We start from the raw sequence: 18,293 nt of genomic DNA, 5'->3' as shown, positions 1-18,293 counted from the left end.
CAGGATTGTAGGGTACAGGTTGTTAATAACCTGTTCTACCCCATGCACTGTCCTAAGTACGTTCTTTTTTTTTTCCATCACACCTCATGCATACTTACTGTCCCGCTCTGTGGTCTTCTCTGAGGCACAGAGGCTACTTTATGGAAACCTCTTGCCTTTTAAGATGCATTGTTCCTTTACCCCATAAATGTGTACACCCCTCTTCTTTTTTTTGTCTGATCAGTCCCCTAGTAAACCAGTGCTATAGTCCAAGGTGCAGAATTTTATAGGATCAGTCTCTTGATCTTCTGAAGACATTACAGAAGTCTTTGAACTTGTTTATGGCCTCTTCATATTTTCTACTTCATGTTTAATAGAGTAGAGTGAATAAAAATCGAAGAAAGGAAGTCATATATGGAAAAATATAAATAAAGAACAAGGTGAAAAAATAGATACAATGTGGCATGATCTTTTTGACGTGCTATTCCTTAGGAAGTTTATCATCAGAATAGAAAGGTGTGCTCAGTATCACTGTATAAATAGTTCTAGTAGAGAGCCTAATAGCTGTGTCACTGCTACAACAGAGCCAAATACGAATCCATCTGATTCTATTCTGATTCTAGTTAATAACTTTTGTTGTAATAGAGGCCTGTCTGTTCTCCTTGGGCTCTTTAAATAACCAATAAATCAGTGCTGCAGTTCCAAGGTATAGAATTTCTTAGAGAAGCGTTTTGAAATGACTAAAAGCACTACTGTTCATCTGTATCTTCAGGTCTTCAACTGCCCATTTATTATTTATACCTTCATGCATCTTGGATCGAATAGTTTTATCCATTCTTTTTCTTTTGGCTTCTTTGTCTATCTCTGTTATTCCATTTGACTTATTGGTTAGTGTGAAAAAGTGCATGGAGTACTTTGTAGTGCTCTTCTATGAAGGTGCTGTTCATGCATGCTGAATTAGTTCTGCATTTATGTAATGCATCAGCTTGACAAACTTACATATTTATAGAATGAAATCCAAGGCTGCTTAGGAAGAGCTCTGCTCTGGTGTATGCCTAATCTTTTTCTTTTTATGGTTACTTGTATATGAGAAGGCTTTCCTGTTATGCTTATCTACAATGACCACTGCTCCTTTCAGTGCTTGTGGTGAAGTACATTAGAAACCAGACAAGCCTTTAAAAATTATTTGTCACTACCAGAGTACATTAAATTAATTGTCCTGCAACAGGAGCCCTAATAGTCACATTCTTGCTCTATAGCAAGTTAATTTTGGTCATATAGTAGTCATATATACTCCATATTCTTAGACACATGAACCATCACGATACTAGAGGCAACTACAAGTGCATGCTGTTGTTTCTGGGTAGGACAGCCTTTTGTGACTTCCGTAAAATGGAATCTAACTTTCTGCTTCCTCTTCTTTATAGAATCTGACATTGATGCTGCTACTGCCATGATGCTGTTAAATACTTCCATTGAACAAGGGATGTTGGACTGTAAGCATAAACAGTTTTATCTTTTGTTTTGTCTATAGCTGGTAGTTGAAGACTTAGCCAAAAATTTTAGCAACAAAGTATTCTTTAGCTTATAAGTAGTGGGAAGGAAATAGTGTACCAAATTGGCTTATGCAGCCTCTTCTGCCACCGTGCTCCAGTTTTTTTACAGGTCAACCTTTCTGCTGTTTTTAACTAACTTAATATTTTTCTCTCCCTACATAGATAGACACCTAATTGCAGACTAGTTGTCTACCACTATTTTTGTTCAGATTTGCTGAATGTGCAAGTTTTCCAGTGCTCAGGAGGGCTGCGTATAGACATGGAAAAAACTGAACAAACAGTTTTAGTTTCAGCTTGGTGCACCCCTGTGCCGAGTGCAGTGCATGTCCAAAAGAGGAATCCTGTCAATTTGACCAAGCTCGCCCAGTGTCTCTATAACATACGTGCTTCAGCAGGGCTTTTTGGCACTTTATCTAATAGCTGGTTCAATCAGCTATTAGGAAGAAAAAAAAAAAAAAAAAGCACCAAAAAGCCCTGCTGAAGTGCACGAGCTGTTCAGGTGCTGGATAAGCAGAGTCAAACTGACATGATTGTGCTTCCTGTAAAGTGCTGTGGTTTGTTTCTGTTTGTTTGTTTTGTTTTTGGGGAGGGTTTCCCACGTCTGTCAACACCCTACGTGTCCAGTGATGCATACCTATCGCCTCCTGTAGAAATGATGTGTTCATACAGTTTATCTCTGTCAGCTTATGTACCAAGGTGGCATGGTTCTGTTTGAGCGCTTTTGCTTACTGATAGATCTGTGCTTTCAATAATAGGTGAGAAGCCCCAGCCACTGAAGACAGCCAAGAAAAGGAGTTATGGCAGTGCATTTAATCCTCACAGTTCAGTGAATCTGCAAGAAAACGATTCTGCAGCCACCAATATCGATCCAAAGAAGGATCACAATTACAGTGTTAGCAGTGTGGCTTCACAGCGCTGTGCATCTAGATCCAGCGTGTCTTCCTTGTCCTCAGTTGATGAGGTATATGAATTCATCTCCAAGACCAGCCATGCAGGAAGTGACAGCAGTGAAGGATTTCACAGTGAAGTGGATACAGACGTTGACTATGAAGATGACCCGCTTGGAGACAGTGGCTATGCATCACAACCTTGTGTAAATACCTCTGACAGGGTTTTCAAGGAGTTATGTCAAGAAATAGATGAGGAGCTGAAAGAGGCAGCTGGTTCTCTGCTCCACCTGGCTGGAATCCACACATGTTTGGGTTCCTTAATAAGTACTGCAAAGGCCCACAGTCAGAAGCAGAGGAAAAAATAGTTATACCTGGTAGTGTGAATATATACTTATATTTTTTTTAAGTGTGGCAATACTCTTCTACTTTTACCCTTCACAAGGGAGATCAAAGCCATAAGAGGACTTGTTTGCTTTTTATTTTTGGCGCTAATTATAGCTTGGCCTTTTGTTTTTAAATCATTGGCTAGAAGATTTTATTTAATCATTTCAGATTAGAGGAGATGCCTGACTGGGGAAAACCCAATGGTATCCTTCTTAATGGTGATTGATTTGAATATTTGATTACTTCCTGAGAGATTAATTGGTTCAGATGCACATTATGAATAATTTTGCTCTGTACTAACCCTCCACACACACACTCAAGGGGAAATATCACCCAGGGTCGAGGGAAGACAGCTTTTCCATCTCTTCCCATAATACAAATAACTTTTACTGGTGAGACAGGTGAAAAGCTGCCATTTTGCGTGCCTGCGTGCGTGCGCGCGTGAGGGGGTCATTTTTCCCCAACTATTGAATATTCAGTAGTTGTTAGCAAAAGGTTCTTGTTGAATTCCTCCAGCCCCTCTCCCCCCACCAGCCCCATGTAGAAGTTACTGTCTTAAAAACCCCCCACAGAGTTCAGGCTATGCTGTCTTGTTGCATGAATGAATGAGGTGGGGATTCTAGATGGCTAAATTTTTAAGTGATTTCTGGGAACAGAACTTATGACACATTTAGGAAAAGCAAAACATAATAGTTTCATTTTGAAGATTAAGAAAACTGATTTAATAACTGTAATGTCTAAAGAGACCCTATGAGTGTTGCAGTGTTGGCTGCCATACTGCCCTTTTTCTAAGTCTACTGATTACTGTGTTTCAGCCTCATGCTATATGGACCACTTTAGCAACCATTGAAATACAGTGTTAACCTATAAGCAAGGTATGTTTAGGGCCTTCGGTATGCACTGTAACACAGAAGACCTCTTTACTTTGATGTGGGGGAAGCTCCTTAAAACTCATCATCTTTGCAATAAAAGAACCTCTTTAAAATACCCAAACTTCCTGTGCCCAAGAATGTTAGTCATCAAATATAAGATTTTTTTTTAAATAAAAAAGCTGAGTGATGACTGCTTGCATCTTACTATAGAAGATAGCATTTTGTAGTGTTTTGTGAAAAAAATGGGTATGCAGACATATTAGACTGGGTTTAACAGTACTTTAATTAAAAGAATGCCTTAAGTATATTTCAGAATTGTACAGAACTAAACATCGGTCATCTTGCCTGTTTCTGAGAGGCAGTAGGATGTGCCATTAATTTTTTTTTTTAGTAATATGTTAAACTATTGCTTCCAGTATGTGTTGGGCAAGATGGTTTAGTATTAGAAGCAAATATACCCATGTAGGAACCCATGTCCACTGTTTTTGATTGTTGAGAACAAGGCTGGATTTAAAAAAAAAAACCCTGAAACTTAGTGATAGAAAATATTTTTCTGGCCACTTGGAAATAAGGTGCTTGTAGTTCAGTGTTTTTCTTATTTATCTGTCTCTTCCTGCATATTGCCCTGTAGCTTTCCCAGCTAGTTAACATGTTTATACAGTGGTACTGCTTTGAAGGTCTCCTGTTCTGAGGGCCCATTCCAGTGCCTGTTGAAGACAATGACAGTACTCCATTGATTTAATGGCCATTGGATCAAGCCTTAATATGTTAAGGTTTACATAGTGTGAGTTTGGTATTTAAAAAAGACAGCTTTAAAAACTGCAGAAAGCTCCTTTTGGTTACTCATTAGTTTTATGCATGGAAGGGTAAAAAGAGAAAGAAATGATCTCTCTTTCATGAACCTGTGTCTGCACACACCCACCAATCCACTCGCAGAGAAGGAAATATTGTATACAACCATGCTTCTTCCTGCATCTCTGATAGCCTTAACTGCTATTGAACAAGCTATTGATTACATAAGGTAATTAATGATCTCAAAATGTAAAACAAAAAAACAAAACCCCTAATAACCCATTAATTTTAAGCACAAATATTGTGGTTCAGGGGATTTCTTCATAATGCAATGTAGATGTTGATGCCTAAGGACATTGCTTTCACTGATGTTTACCCATATACCTGTTAATAGTGTCTAATACAAAGCATATTTGTTACAGCAGTGCAATCACGTTTGACCTGTGGAGAAGTATCTTTAATCCATTGGAATTTCATTCAGAACCACAAGTGAGATTCCAAGGAACTGAACAAGTGGGTCACACAGTACTTGCTCAAATCAGTCCCAGGCTTTCTGTTAACTTGGAAGGAAGCTAGATCCAGCCCCACTTATTCAGATACTGGCAGTCTGTTCATACTTGTTGTCTTGATATGTTTGCCAAAGTAATAATGTTAACCTTTTCAAATGTGGCCCTTTGTTTCCCAACAGAATCAGTGTAGCTAAAAGTAACAAGGTTCCATGCTTAATAGAGGCCTGACTGTGCCACCATTGACACTGAAATCAGTGGTACCCCTTGGCATGTGTGAGAGTGGCAGGCAGGCCACAAATTACTGCTATATTTCAGTTTCCATATGCAAAGACAAAGCAATAAAGTCATTATGTCATTAACAAAAAGCTAAGGCTGAAAGGACTTCACTTGAAGCTCTAAGGAAGCAGATTGAGAACAGTGTGGTGGGGCTGGTGCTAGAATTCTCCCTTCTCAGCCTGGAAATGTGGCTTAGGCCACACGTATAGCAGCAGTCTATGCTACACTCTTCCCCAGATAGTTACGTATTGCTGGTAACCAACCTATCAATGGCTACTAAGCAGATTGGTTACCTGCTGCTAACCAATTGCCCCCATGTTCCTTTATATTCCAATGGGATGGAGGCATCCCAGTGCTCTCCCAGTTTCTAAGGGCTATGGAGTCCCTCTGTGGCCTCTTGCTTTTCAGCGCTCAGCACCTCCTGCTGCAGCAGAGGTCAACTTAACTGTTCTCTTGTTGAGAAACCCTCTTTATATTTACCCGAGATGGCTTCCTTTCTTTTCACTTGCACATTGTTTCCTTCTTTGAGTTCAGGATCCTGTTGTATATAAATATAAATTAGTATAATTGAGCATTGTTTTAATTTTGTCAGCGACATTATGTAAAATGTTCATACCAAATGGTAAGTTTAAATTAAACACATGCAATTCTTAAAAATTAAATGGAGAAGTAAGTGTATGAGACCTGTTTTACCAGGGGGGCTGCTCTATTTAAGATAAATACTGATGTGAATACTGTACAAAGCTGTATCAGTTTTTCATACTCCAGTACTAAATTATTGCTTTTGTGAAAGTCACATCATACGTTTTAAAATCCAACTTTAAAATGGAAGTTGTATGGTTTGCAACTTTTTTGTTAGGCTAAAAAGTGAAAGCTTTGGTTAAAGCAAAGCACACTCAAACATGTTAATAATGGTGTAGTCAAAATATTTATTGAAAGAAAAAGTAGAGTATTTTAAATGTTGCACCTGCCATTATTTCTTAAAGCACATTCTTCACATTTTAACTGCCAGTGCCATTTATCAAGCCTGTTTTATAAATGTACATTTCTTCAAACTAAAAAGTGCATAATTAAAAGTATTATGTTGCCATCATATAGTGATATAAAACATTTTATAATTGCCAATTCATTGTAACTATTATTTATTTAAAAGTGAATTTGTGACAATGCTTCTGATCAAACCAACCAGAATTGTTTTTAAAAATGTTCCCTTAGCTTGTTTTCTGATGTAGCATATAAGGAATGTCCTTGGGTTTGTTTAGAATAACTCTGCCATTAGGTGACCAATCCTAACCCTTGTCCCTCAAGTTTAGACCACTGCCCATTTTAAAGACAATTTACAGAAGTTTAGTTTTTTGTATGCTAACCTCTGTTAATTAAAATGTTTATAAAGTTTATTTTTACCAAAGAGATGCAATTCATTATGATAAAATATTGCAAAATAAAATTTGTTTTATAACATTTGTGATTGATTATTTTCTGCATATTTTGTTACACATATTAAGAGTGCTTGATGAAAGTAAACAGCTTCAAGCATGGGAAGCACCACTGTGGTATCTATTTTTTCCATCAAATAAGGTCCAGATCTCAAGCAAGACTCAGTGCTTTCAAATCCCATGAAGTCAGTGCCTCATAGAATTGGACCCTTTTTTAAAAAGAAAAGAAGTGTTTGCTTCTTTTTTCTTTCAAGAATTTGAAATCAGTTTAACAGACCTGTAATTGCTTTGATTGCTTTTTATCCCTTACTTAACTGTAAGTACAGCATTTAATATTTTCCAGACACATGACTTGATAGGATTTAATGAGTCTATCAGACATGATTCCATATGCCTGGTTGTCTTGTATGCTAGGATGGAAGTTATCCAATCCCTCTGAAGCTTGAGTACATTTAACTCTTTGAATTTCCCTTTACCTTGGTTGTGGTAATTTCCATATGAAGACCTTTATTCCCATGAATTATTTTGCCCCTAAGTTCATCACTGTCCTTAGTAAAAACGGAGACAGAGCAGTAGTTTACTTCTTAGGTCACACCTGTGCTGTCTTCAGTCTTGATGCCATCCTCACTGCATAGCAGCCCTGCTTCTTTCCTCCGTTTACCACATTTACTCAAATCCAACCTGAGATGTTTTCCCCAGTCAACAAGGGGAGGGGAGTGGGGGGGATGACTTGTCTTAGATTCAAGTACTGTCCTGAGGCACGCAGCAGCTCAGCTTTGTGTTTGGCCCTGGGGCCAAAGCTGGATGCTGCAGGCTGGGATGGCAAAGCATCAGGGGAGGGCGGCCATGGGAGGAGTGCTGGGAGAGATCATGTACAGGGGGTTTGGGCATGTGTGGACGGGGCAGGGGGGTGCACAGGGGAGACCTGCAGTGTGTAACTTGGGAGGAGTGTGGGAGGGATGATGCAACCTGCCCACCCTGCTGCCTCCCTGCTCTTCCCCATCCTTCCCGCCACTTACCTTCAGGTCCAGTTCTGGTTCTGATCTGGCCAGGGCCATTGCTGCTGGCTGCCTCTGAGTCAAAGCAGAGTTGCCACAGACAGTAAGTGGTGGGGAAATGGGTAGCGGGAGCAGTACAAGCCAAGCACAGGCATGGGGGGGGGCAAAGGACAGGGCATAAGGGGAAGCTGGCAAAGGGACAGGGCTGGGGGCAAGTGGCTAGGGTGTAGGCACAGGTCAGGCAGGGCAAAGGCTGGAGGAGCAGACAGGGAGGGCAAGCATTTGGGGGGGGCACAGGGTGGAAATCTGGCCCCCTGCCTCCCATTGCTGCTTTCCCTGCCACAGTGGTGGTTAGGGAGAACATTTAAGATGATCCTCCTAATGAAATCCTATCCATGGAAGATTCATATAACATTTATAACTTTCCATATGTAGAACTTATTGGAGGAGTTGGGGAAGTCATCTTTAATTCATAGTTGTCTTGGATTCAGGTAAACATGGTACATGGCTAAAGGGCCACCTGCTATGTCCTGTCCTAACAAAAGATCCAATTGGCAACGTACAAAGACAAAAACACACAATAGCTGTGGCCACTCAGGCAGCTAGTAACAAAAATAAATATAGTGGCTAAACATTGAGACCAGGCGCTTAGCAGCCTCAGGTTGTAGATAAATTAACCCACAGGGAAGTTTTCAGATGCACCTTGGGTGCTTATACACGTGATCCAGGAGTGTGGGAGGGTGGGCTGCTTTAATTAGTGTGGCTCCAAGAGCCTCTCTAATTAAAGCACACATAGCATCTCATGTACCAGTGTTCCCGGTTTAAAAATAGTGGCAGTGTCGCTTTAAAGCTCATTCAATGAGCCTTAAAGTGCCCTGCCACCATTTTTAAGCACAGGGATGCTGATGCATGAGACACTGGAGTCTGCTGGAGCGTGGTGGTTACCATGCTCCAACAGACTTGGTTAATCAAGCCTCCTCCAACACACTGCAATTGCAGAACATCGGAGCAGCCTTGCTGCTCGTGTGTTGGGTGTCAAATTCCCATTGATTATCATGGGAAGTTGGCACTTATGAGGGGTTTTTTGTTTTGTTTTTTTAAACATGCACATTAGGTGTCTATGTACAATTCTAAGCACCTAAACTCCTTTAAAAATCTGACCTTATGTGCTTCATCTCACATTTGGAGGAATTGAAATAAATGCAAGGTTCTATTTGTATTGATGATTAATGAAGTGGTGTCAGTGGGCTCACAATAATTTTAATCTTCAAATCAGCCCAACAAATGAGAACTGGGGTCACCAGGAAGAAATGTTGCTCTCTGGATTCTCTAGGGCCATATGTGTTTTCTGCTTGCTGCCCAGGAGATTCCAATCTCCACACACGTTGATGGTCCTCCCAGCACATTAGAAATACGTCTTTTAGTGCCTGTGTCAGAGGTGAAAGATGAAAAAAAGCACTGGAATTACTTGAAGTTGGCTGTGGTAGAGTTGTGAAATGTCTCATTTTTTAAAATGCTTTGTGGCACCAAGAGTAGAGGCTGCTATCTTTTCCAATAGTAGATAATGTTTAGTTGTGCCCATATAATGGTTTTTAAGTCAAAAGCAGCTGTTTTTCACTAGATCTACATGCACCTTGATATCAACTTCAATGCAATTGTGTTAGATGCTCTCTTAAAAATAATGATCCTACTGTGCAGCATGATGTCACTTTGACCCAATCATAGCCCATTTTCCAGGAGCATAATGTTAACTCCCCAGAGAAGTGTGCAGTGAGTGATAGCAGCATCCCATGCAGCAGTCGCTAGGCAACAAGATTCAGCTTTCAGCAAGATCTAATTTTAAAGCATTTAACCCTAGAACTGTCAGGACTCATTATTTTTACGTGTTTATTAACTTCTACTTGTTAGTTCTTTCAGAAGAATCCTACCTTTGCAGACAAACTGATTTTAGTGAAATTGCTCTTCAGTTAATAATTTAACTCATCTTGTATTGAAAAGTACTGAAAATACGTTGGCAGATAAGTCTTGAATTCCACTGTCCTTAATAATAAATTCTACATGCAGAAACAAACAAAGGGCATTTTTACATGTGCTGTGGGTTGTGGCACCAGGCACTTTAATTAGTGAGCCATCATAATTAAAAGCTCCAGTGCATCGTGTATCAGCATCCCCACACATCCCCATGCTGAAAAATGGCGGTGGGGTACTTTGAACTAAAACTCATCAAATGTGTTTTATTTCAAAATGCCCCACTGCCATTTTTCAGCACAGAGACATGCTGGGACGCTGATATATGTGACATGGAAGGCTGCTGGATCACAACAATTTCCGTACCCCAGAAAGCTTGATTCTGCTCCACACATGTGTATAGGAGCCCAAGATTGCGGGTGGAAGATTGGTTTTATTGTATTTTGAAGAAGCTCTTCTTTCCTGGCACTGCAACAAAGTTAGGAAACACCCACGCCATTTCTAAGGAAACATATATTTCAAATCAGTGACTGGCTATGGGAAGTGAGAGTTGGGTTGTGGGGGGCAGAGAAAAATAATTTAAAATTATTATTCTAAATTGTACTGTGGTCTCTTTTGAATCCCAGATGAACTGTTCTATCAGTAGGCTAAACAATAAAAAGTCCTATTATCAAAAAAAATTTAGGTAATTTGTGTGCTATGTTGAAATTCAGCTTGGTATGCTGCACAGCCGTGCTTACCATTAGTCTGTCCTTAATAGTTTGTAGATGTTTGCTTTATTGTTTAAAATGGTTGAACTGCCCATGTAGCAGGGCAGTTTGTCCCCTTAAGAACTGGGAACAGCCAGCCAGGGCAGGCAAGCCAACCTTAAGATGAAAGGGATCTGCTGAAAAGGGCAGGGCCCAGCTGAGAAACTTAACAGTGTTTCAAGATGGATGGTGAGAGAAAAGGGAAGGAAAAGTCTGTGAAGATTCAGTTCTACAGCAAAAGAGAATTTGGGTGGCATCAGCTCTTGGCTGCCCCTCCTGCCATCTCTTGTCCCTATGATCTGGAAAGGGGAAGGTGACTCTTGGGTTTGTTGGATTCATTTATGTTTTATGAATAATCTTAGCTGAAGAGGTTGTACCCAGGACCAGGGTGGAGCGCACGATCACTGCCCACATTGTTGAATGAGTGACCAGGCTACACTCAAATCTTGATGAGTGGTTTTATTTTATTTCATTCAAGCTTTTTAACTGTCACTTCTTTCTACACTACTGCACACAATCCCTTGAAAAATTACCTTGACGTCTTCTGTCTTGTTGAGAAGATGATGCCATGACTGCCAAACTCAACATGTCTTTCCTGTGGGTTAGTTCCTTCACACCATGGGTAAGTACTCTCTTTTTTTAGTGTCAGCTGCTGAACTGTATACGGTATTTTAATTAGAAATGAGCTTGGACAAGGTAGCTTTTTGTGCTGAGTGCCACAACCGTGGGTACAAGAATTAACATCAGATGCCTAATACTGAGGACTCAAAGAAACCACGGAAATTGTTACAATATACAGGAGAGCAGTAATGGCGATTAAGTTGATTGTTAAGGCTGGGAAAATATTCTTCTAAACAATCGTCTCCAAGATTCCGTTTTCTTCCCTCCTGTCATCTGGACTCTAACACAGAATGGCATTGCTTTTAATACCATATTAAGAACATAAGAAGTGCTATACTGGGTCAGACAAATGGTCTATCTGGCCCACCTTCCTGTCCCCAACAATTCCCAGAATTGGATCCTATACAGTGAGAGCATTGAACTAGAGAGACCTAGAGTGATTTACCCCCTGTTCCCCTCTGGCATCCACCATTACTGGTTTAAAGATGCCAGAGGAAACGCTTCCAACAGTTCTGTTCAATAGCCATTAATAGAGCTATCATCTATGACAGTCTAGTACCTTTTTGAACCTGGCTGTATTATCTGCCTCTACTACCTACCTCCTGTGGCCATGGATACGACAAGTCAACTACACACTGGGCACGTCTACACGACATGTTTACTGTGGCGCAGGCTAATTAGCTCCACGGTAAATATCTCAGCATCTGCATGTGCAGTCTATTAGGCTGGAGTAAACTAATTAACTCCAAAGCAGGGTAGTACTTGTAAATACTTGTAAGTACTGGCTGGCTAAGGCATGAACGTGCTACAGTGCAAGGACTGCCTGCCAGCTAGCCCTGCACTGAAGCATCCTAGTGCCCAGGTCAGCCCCTGCACAGCACAGCCTGGTTGAAGCAGCCCTGGGCTGGCAGGCTGACCCCCAAGCCTCCCTGCCAGCTGAGGCTGCTCCATGTGCTGTGCATGGATAAACTTTGGAGCTGATTTATTCCACAGTTAATTTCTCCTGGGCACACATTCAAATAGTGTGCCCAGGAGCAAAAAGCTCTAGAGCAACAAGCTCCAGAGTTTATTCATATGCACTTATTGCATGTGTAGATATGCCCACTGCCTAAAAAATGACAGTACTTTCTCTTGTTAGTATTAAACCTGTCGCCTACTAATTTCTACAGGTGTCTCCTACTTCTAGGATTCTGGGATTCAGTAAACAACAGCTCCTTGTTCACTTGGTCCACACCCTTCATGGCTTTAGATTTGTATCATCCACTCTCAGCCTTCTCTTTTCCAGATTAAAGAGTTCAGACTCTCCTGGTACAGCAACTGCTCCATGTCCTGGATCATTTTTGATTGCCCTTCTTTGTACCTTTTTCTAATTCTTTTTGACATGTGGGGACCAGAACTGCACACAGTATTCAAGATGTGTGTACCGTGAATTTGTATAATGGTATAATGATGTTCTCCATTTTGCTTTCAATTCACTTCTTAATAATGCCTAACATTTTTACTGGATTTTTGGTCACTACTGCACACTGAGTTTGACATTTTTAGAGAGCTATTTACAGTGACTCCAAGGTCTTTTTCCTGAGTCAAAACAGCTAGTTCAGAACCCACATAGTTGAGGTTACTTTTCCTCATGTGCATTACCTCACACTTGTAGACACTGAAGTTCATCTACCACTTTTTCACCTACTCGCGCAACTTAGTGAGATCATTTTGCAGCTCCTCACAATCAGCTTGGGACTTGACTACCTGGACTAATTTATTTCTCCTTTTATCAGTTCATACTAAAATACATGCATGGCCTACATCTGTAGAGGCATGCTGTCTGAGGGCATGTCTACACTGTCTCCAGTCCATGATAGGGAGGCACAACCCACTTTCTTAGTGCAAACTACACCCAGATGCATTGTAGCCCCTTAGTTGCCCTGGTACATCAATAAGCAGACCCAAGACAGGGTTTGATGTGCTCTTTTTTGTCTCAGCAGCTGTGTTGCACCTGTTTCTGGGTTTGCTATGTACAGGGCTGGTGTGCCATGCTTCAGCGTAGTGCTTCCCAGCATTGGCAAGAGATGGTCTGCACATATCCCAAGTAAGCCTCTTTATTGCAGTGCTAACCCAGTCCCTCTTCAGTTGCATCAAGTACTTCTTTTAAACTTCTGTTCAATTCTGCTCCTTCCCTACCTCCTTCCCTTTTGCATTTCAGTCTGTCCTTGCCCCCAAGCTCCAGCAGTGACAAACCCTGTGGATCTTGCACCAACATCACACCTTTTTTCCATGCTGGTCTCCAGGGGTGTAATATCCTAACCCACATTCCTCCAAGAGGACTTTACTTCTCCCCATTCAAGTCCTAATTGAAGACAGTGATGCTTATGGAAATCTTGCCAACTAACAATGGCAAACTGGAGGAACCTGGGAAGAGATTATATGTTCTGCTTACAATATACCTGTTTGTTAGTGCAGTTTTGTACCTTTGACTTCACTGTTCCTTTGTGTTTGAATAGTGACTGATTTGGAATAGCTATCATACCATCTTTGCTGCTTAGTAAGTTCTACCTCATTGTGGATCACCAAAAAAAAAATAACTTGAATGACTAGGGATTACTTGCCAAATAGCTCATGGGGTTTGACAGCACAAGTTGGTACAACTAAAAAGAACGTTCAAATTACAAAACAATGTTGATTTTATTTTCAGTGATGTTTCCCTCTTATCAGAGAACATTTCAGAACTGGAAACACCCCTTTTAAATAACGCTTCTTCTCATTTTTGTCTTTTATCTCTCCCTATGAAACTTGGTCATGTGTCTTGCTGAAAATTACAGAAGGTATGGCATGTGGTTGCATCTCTTTCCCATTCTCCAGCAATAGTGCCTTCCAATCAACTTTAAGTCATTACATCTGTTTGTTAAGGGCCTAAGCACCATTGTGCTGGGTTCTGTGCACATGCACAACAAAAAGACTAACTCTTCCCTGTTACCCTTTGCTCCTGAGTCCACAAAACTAGACCTGTTGGGGTGAGATGTTGCCCCTAAAGAGAAATACACGAACAACTTTCTAGGCTGGCAGGTCTGTATAAATGGTGATGAACAGGGCTTTAATAACAGGTGACCAGGCTGGGGAACATGAGTAGTTTAATTTTCCAGGGGAAGGGTCAGCTGCCATAAATGGAAGAAATGTTGACTGTTACAAATGTTATTGGTGTTTTCAAACCTCTGTTTGAACAATAATAGCAAGGTTGCTCCTGTGCACCAAGACTTCCTGTGCATTTAATGGCATAAAATCATAATGCAGAATGACCCTTAGCACAGGAGGACAAAAAAAATCCTATGAGTTGTGAAATGGGAAACAGTTATCAGTCACTAGGCTCAGGTTGGAATGTAAGCTTCATTTCTGTATCTTTTCTTTACCTGGCAGTTTCTTCACACACAGATACATCCTATAAATTAATCAATTATTTCTCTTAAGGAAGAGATGCTTCTTTACATTTCTCTCCTTAGATACTGGAGGCATCATCAACGATGATAACATTGAGGACTGCAGAACTACCTAGGAAGGTAGTTCTGCAAAGTCTAGACGTGCAGAGGCATTGCACTTATCATTTTATAAGTGCCTGACTTGCTCTTATGAAACCAGAATGATCAACTGGGAAAAGAGATTTGCAACAGATTCACTGTGAGAAAGTGCTCCTCTCCTGCTGTTCAAACTTGCAGTTGCTACGATAACAGAAACAAAATAACAGTTCAGGGTGTTTGCAGCTTCTGAGGATGTGGTTTGTGCATTTTCTTCTGATAGATAGTCTGATGACTGAAGATGGCGCCGTTCCAAGTGGTGCTGAAACAGCTTCTAGTTCTTAGAAAACATTTTGTTGTAAATTATCATAAGGGTATAAATTATGACAATAAAGCTTGTTTTCCTATATTATGGGAAACAAGCTGAGTCACTGCAAGTGTAATTTTCATTCATGTCTGTACCTGTGTTTTTATATAGACTGTTTGTTCTGAATTAATTGGAGGTTGGGGGCATGAGGTGCTGGGATATGGGACTGGGAGGGGGACATTGCAATCCCAGTAACTATCATCTTTAAATCATCTTCTATTATTATTTGTTTTGTGGTGGTGCTTAAGCCCTGTTGTGCTACAATATCAAATTTTAGGGACTGGAACTATTCTAGTGAGGATCTAACATTAGAAAACAGAGCTGCCTTGTTGCTCATCTCAGAATAATCAGCTATGCCCTTCAAGTCATGCAGAATGTCAGGTACAATCATTCTAGGCCAAAACAACAATTTATCTATCTTTCTGAGCTTCCTTTAGCTTTCTTAAACGAGCAATTTCCCTTGCTTTCTATTTGTATGGATCAGCAAACTGTTCCCCAGTGACTGGCTGGTTTACACATACATTAACTAACCTGAACCTTGTATCCTGACATCCCTGCCCCCTAACCTACTGCTGTGGCATGCAAACCAACAGCATGCAAGGAAAGCTGTCAGGCCAAAAATCTGCTACAGCCATCCATGCCCTACAAACATATAGAAGGCTTATTGCATCAGGTTTTCAAGGCTGGGGGGGAAATCAGGTGGAAAAACAATGTATTTCTAGATTTGCTCCAGAGGGAACTGAGAACAGCATCGTGATATTGTGGTGGGTGGAAATAATTTATCTTTTATGCCATAGAAACCCAACAAACAATAATTAGTGCTATTTTTTTCACCTTCCCCAGGATCCACACCTAAGCAGACCAGGGACACAAAAATGTTGACCTTATCAACCACCCAAACCTGAGGGTGAAGAAGAAAAGAACAAGAGTGAACAATTGGTGAAATCCTAGCAGACAATTTTGTGGAGAGGGTTTCTTGCAATAACCCTGGAGATTATGGACAAGGATGGAGGGATACAGGGGCAGCTTCTGAAGATCGTGAACAAACAGCAGTGCTAGAAAGCAGGCTCTTAGCAGTCTCCCTTCCGCTCTTCTGGCTGCGCACCACAGCCTCAAGCAGTTCCAGGACCAGGCCTGGTGACCCTTGAGAACAACTCATCCTGAGAACAGCAGTTGGCTACTAGAAGAACTCTAAACAAAGCTCCTTCATGCCACTGCAAGTAGCAGCAGCTGTGGAGAAACCCACCTTTATCCCCACAAACCAAATGCGGAGTTGCTACTCTGGCATCCAAGGGGTGACCAAGCAAATGATCCCCCATAGACAGAAACCTGTATGCTTTGAGGCTATAAGCCGTCTGAGTTGAGAATTCAAAACTACTGCACTGTTTGTACCACTCTAATCACTGTATGTAGTTCAAAGGTGAGGTCTTTTTCTCCATTCAGCATGGGGGAAAAAGAAACCTCACCTTAGATTCAAGTATCAGCCTGGGGCAAGCAGCTGCTACAGCTCAGATTTAGGCTCTGACTGGCCCTGACACAGGGGGATTGTGTGGTGCTGTGGGGGCAGAAGGTGAGAAGAGCACAGTGAGGGCCAGGCTGGACCTGCCGCTGCTGCTGCCTGATCAAGGCCAGAGCTGCCATGTACTCCACGTCCCAGGCCAAAGCTGGAGCCAGAGCCACCGAATTGGAAAAGCAGTAGCAGGGAGTGGTAGGGAGGCAGGAACTGAGGGGGCAAATGGAAATGGGCTCCAGCACCAGGGGGAGGCAGGCTGCAGTGGGAGCAAGTGGCAGGGGGAGCAGGCACCAGGGGGGTGCAAGTGGCATTGGGGCAGGAAAGGGGGGCAAGAGGCAGGCTGCTTGTCCCTTGCTGCTGCTCTCCCCACCACAGCAGTGGGGGGAGGAACCCCTCTCCCTTTCAGCATTTACACTGCCACTGTGTGACAAGATAATGGGCAAGATGAACCTATGGTCTGACCTGGTAAATGGCAATTCTTACAGTAGTATGTTCTTATGTATAGAATCTAATTATTGGGGGGGTTGTCTTAAATTTCAAGTTGTGTTGGATACGAATGAATGCGGTACGTTCCTGTTCTTTCCGCTCACCTGTATTTTTATTTTTGTTGCTAACTTGTATTTTTTGCATAACTTCTTGGTCCTTGTCTTGGCACTTTCACTACTGTAAATAAAGGAAAAAAAAAGAATAGTTTTATTCAACTATGATGATTTGTAATATAAAATTTAAAATTAAGGTTCCATAAGAACAGTTTCCAAACCATGAAATGTAGCCCTTGTGCTCCCTACATCACTAGATTATTTAAAATATACAATTATATTCCTAAAATGCAAACACAGTCCATACATTTAAAGTACTTCAAAAAGTTGTCCAGAAATGGAGTTAGAGAGACTTGGCACAAGAAAACAAGGTCCCCACACTTAAAATGGTATATGAAATGATCCATGAAAAGTTACGAGGCATAAGGAAAATGAGGTAGCTGCTGGTATTTGTGTTACAAATGAAACAAAGCCAAACTGTTGCTACCCTCAAAGTAGGAACTGAAAGCAACCTTGAACATGTGTCTGGTGCCTATCTTTTGGGGGTGGGGGGCATCTTGGTTATTTATGGCACCATGCAAATGCCAGAACCTCTGCTTTCCAGCCCACAGTAAAGTTTTTTTTCTTGCTTTCACAGATGTTTTATAACAGATGCACAGTTAATGGTAAGCGGGTATTGCTCAACCTATTTGTGAGACCGCATGATCTCCCCTTCTACAATCCATCATCGTCTTGCAGCTGCTGAGGCAGTAAGTTGGTCTGCACTACCCACCACTGTCTGCTGTTATGCTAGATCCAAAAATGCACTCCCAGCCTAGCCTCAGTAGTTGTTCTCAGGCCTGCTAGAAACTGAGAGCTTGAAAGAAAATGCTGGGGACAATTCTGGAGCAACCTCCCTTGTGAACTGCTAAGTCTGGAGTATCTCAGAGGGTATAGATGAGTGGGGCACATGCAGCCCAGTCTTTATGGGACCTATCGCATCAGCCAGGATGGTAGGTGAACAGAATCTCCGAATGTAATGGGAAAAGTCACCATCAGTATTACTGCTGGCCAGAGAAGCAAATCTACCTTTTCTCATTACAGCGATGTTCATTCCTGAAAATTCTAGCATGGTCCAGCAGTTTCTCTATGCCTGATGAAGGGTGTTTGTGCCCAAAAGCTTGCAAAGAAGTCTTTCCCAACTATTTAGTTGGTCTAAGAAAAGATATCACATCTTTCCAAAAAACCTTGGTAGCCTAGCACAGTCCAGAAATTTCTGGACTGCCATGCCTTTGTGTTAGTACACCTTCCTGATGGCTTTGGCAGTAGAGAAGGACTCCTACTTATGAGCTCAGAGGCCTG

General features: G+C 41.4%; 1 protein-coding gene across 2 annotated transcripts in view; it reads left to right on the top strand.

The window, feature by feature from the left end:
* FOXN2 (forkhead box N2) overlaps positions 1-5,886 on the top strand; it is a 64,015-nt gene extending 58,129 nt beyond the window's left edge. For both annotated transcript variants that reach the window (XM_025202834.1, XM_006014723.3), the window contains exons 5-6: positions 1,407-1,475; positions 2,291-5,886. In XM_025202834.1, coding sequence (XP_025058619.1) covers positions 1,407-1,475; positions 2,291-2,790 — 569 coding nt within the window. In that variant the 3' untranslated portion in view covers positions 2,791-5,886. The remainder of the gene's footprint in view (positions 1-1,406; positions 1,476-2,290) is intronic.
* The last annotated feature ends 12,407 nt before the right edge of the window (positions 5,887-18,293 follow it).

This window comes from Alligator sinensis, unplaced genomic scaffold (assembly GCF_000455745.1).
Source record: "Alligator sinensis unplaced genomic scaffold, ASM45574v1 scaffold131_1, whole genome shotgun sequence".
NCBI lineage: Eukaryota > Metazoa > Chordata > Crocodylia > Alligatoridae > Alligator > Alligator sinensis.
Note: the sequence above shows the minus strand (reverse complement) of the source record. Positions and strands in the feature narration are given on the sequence as shown.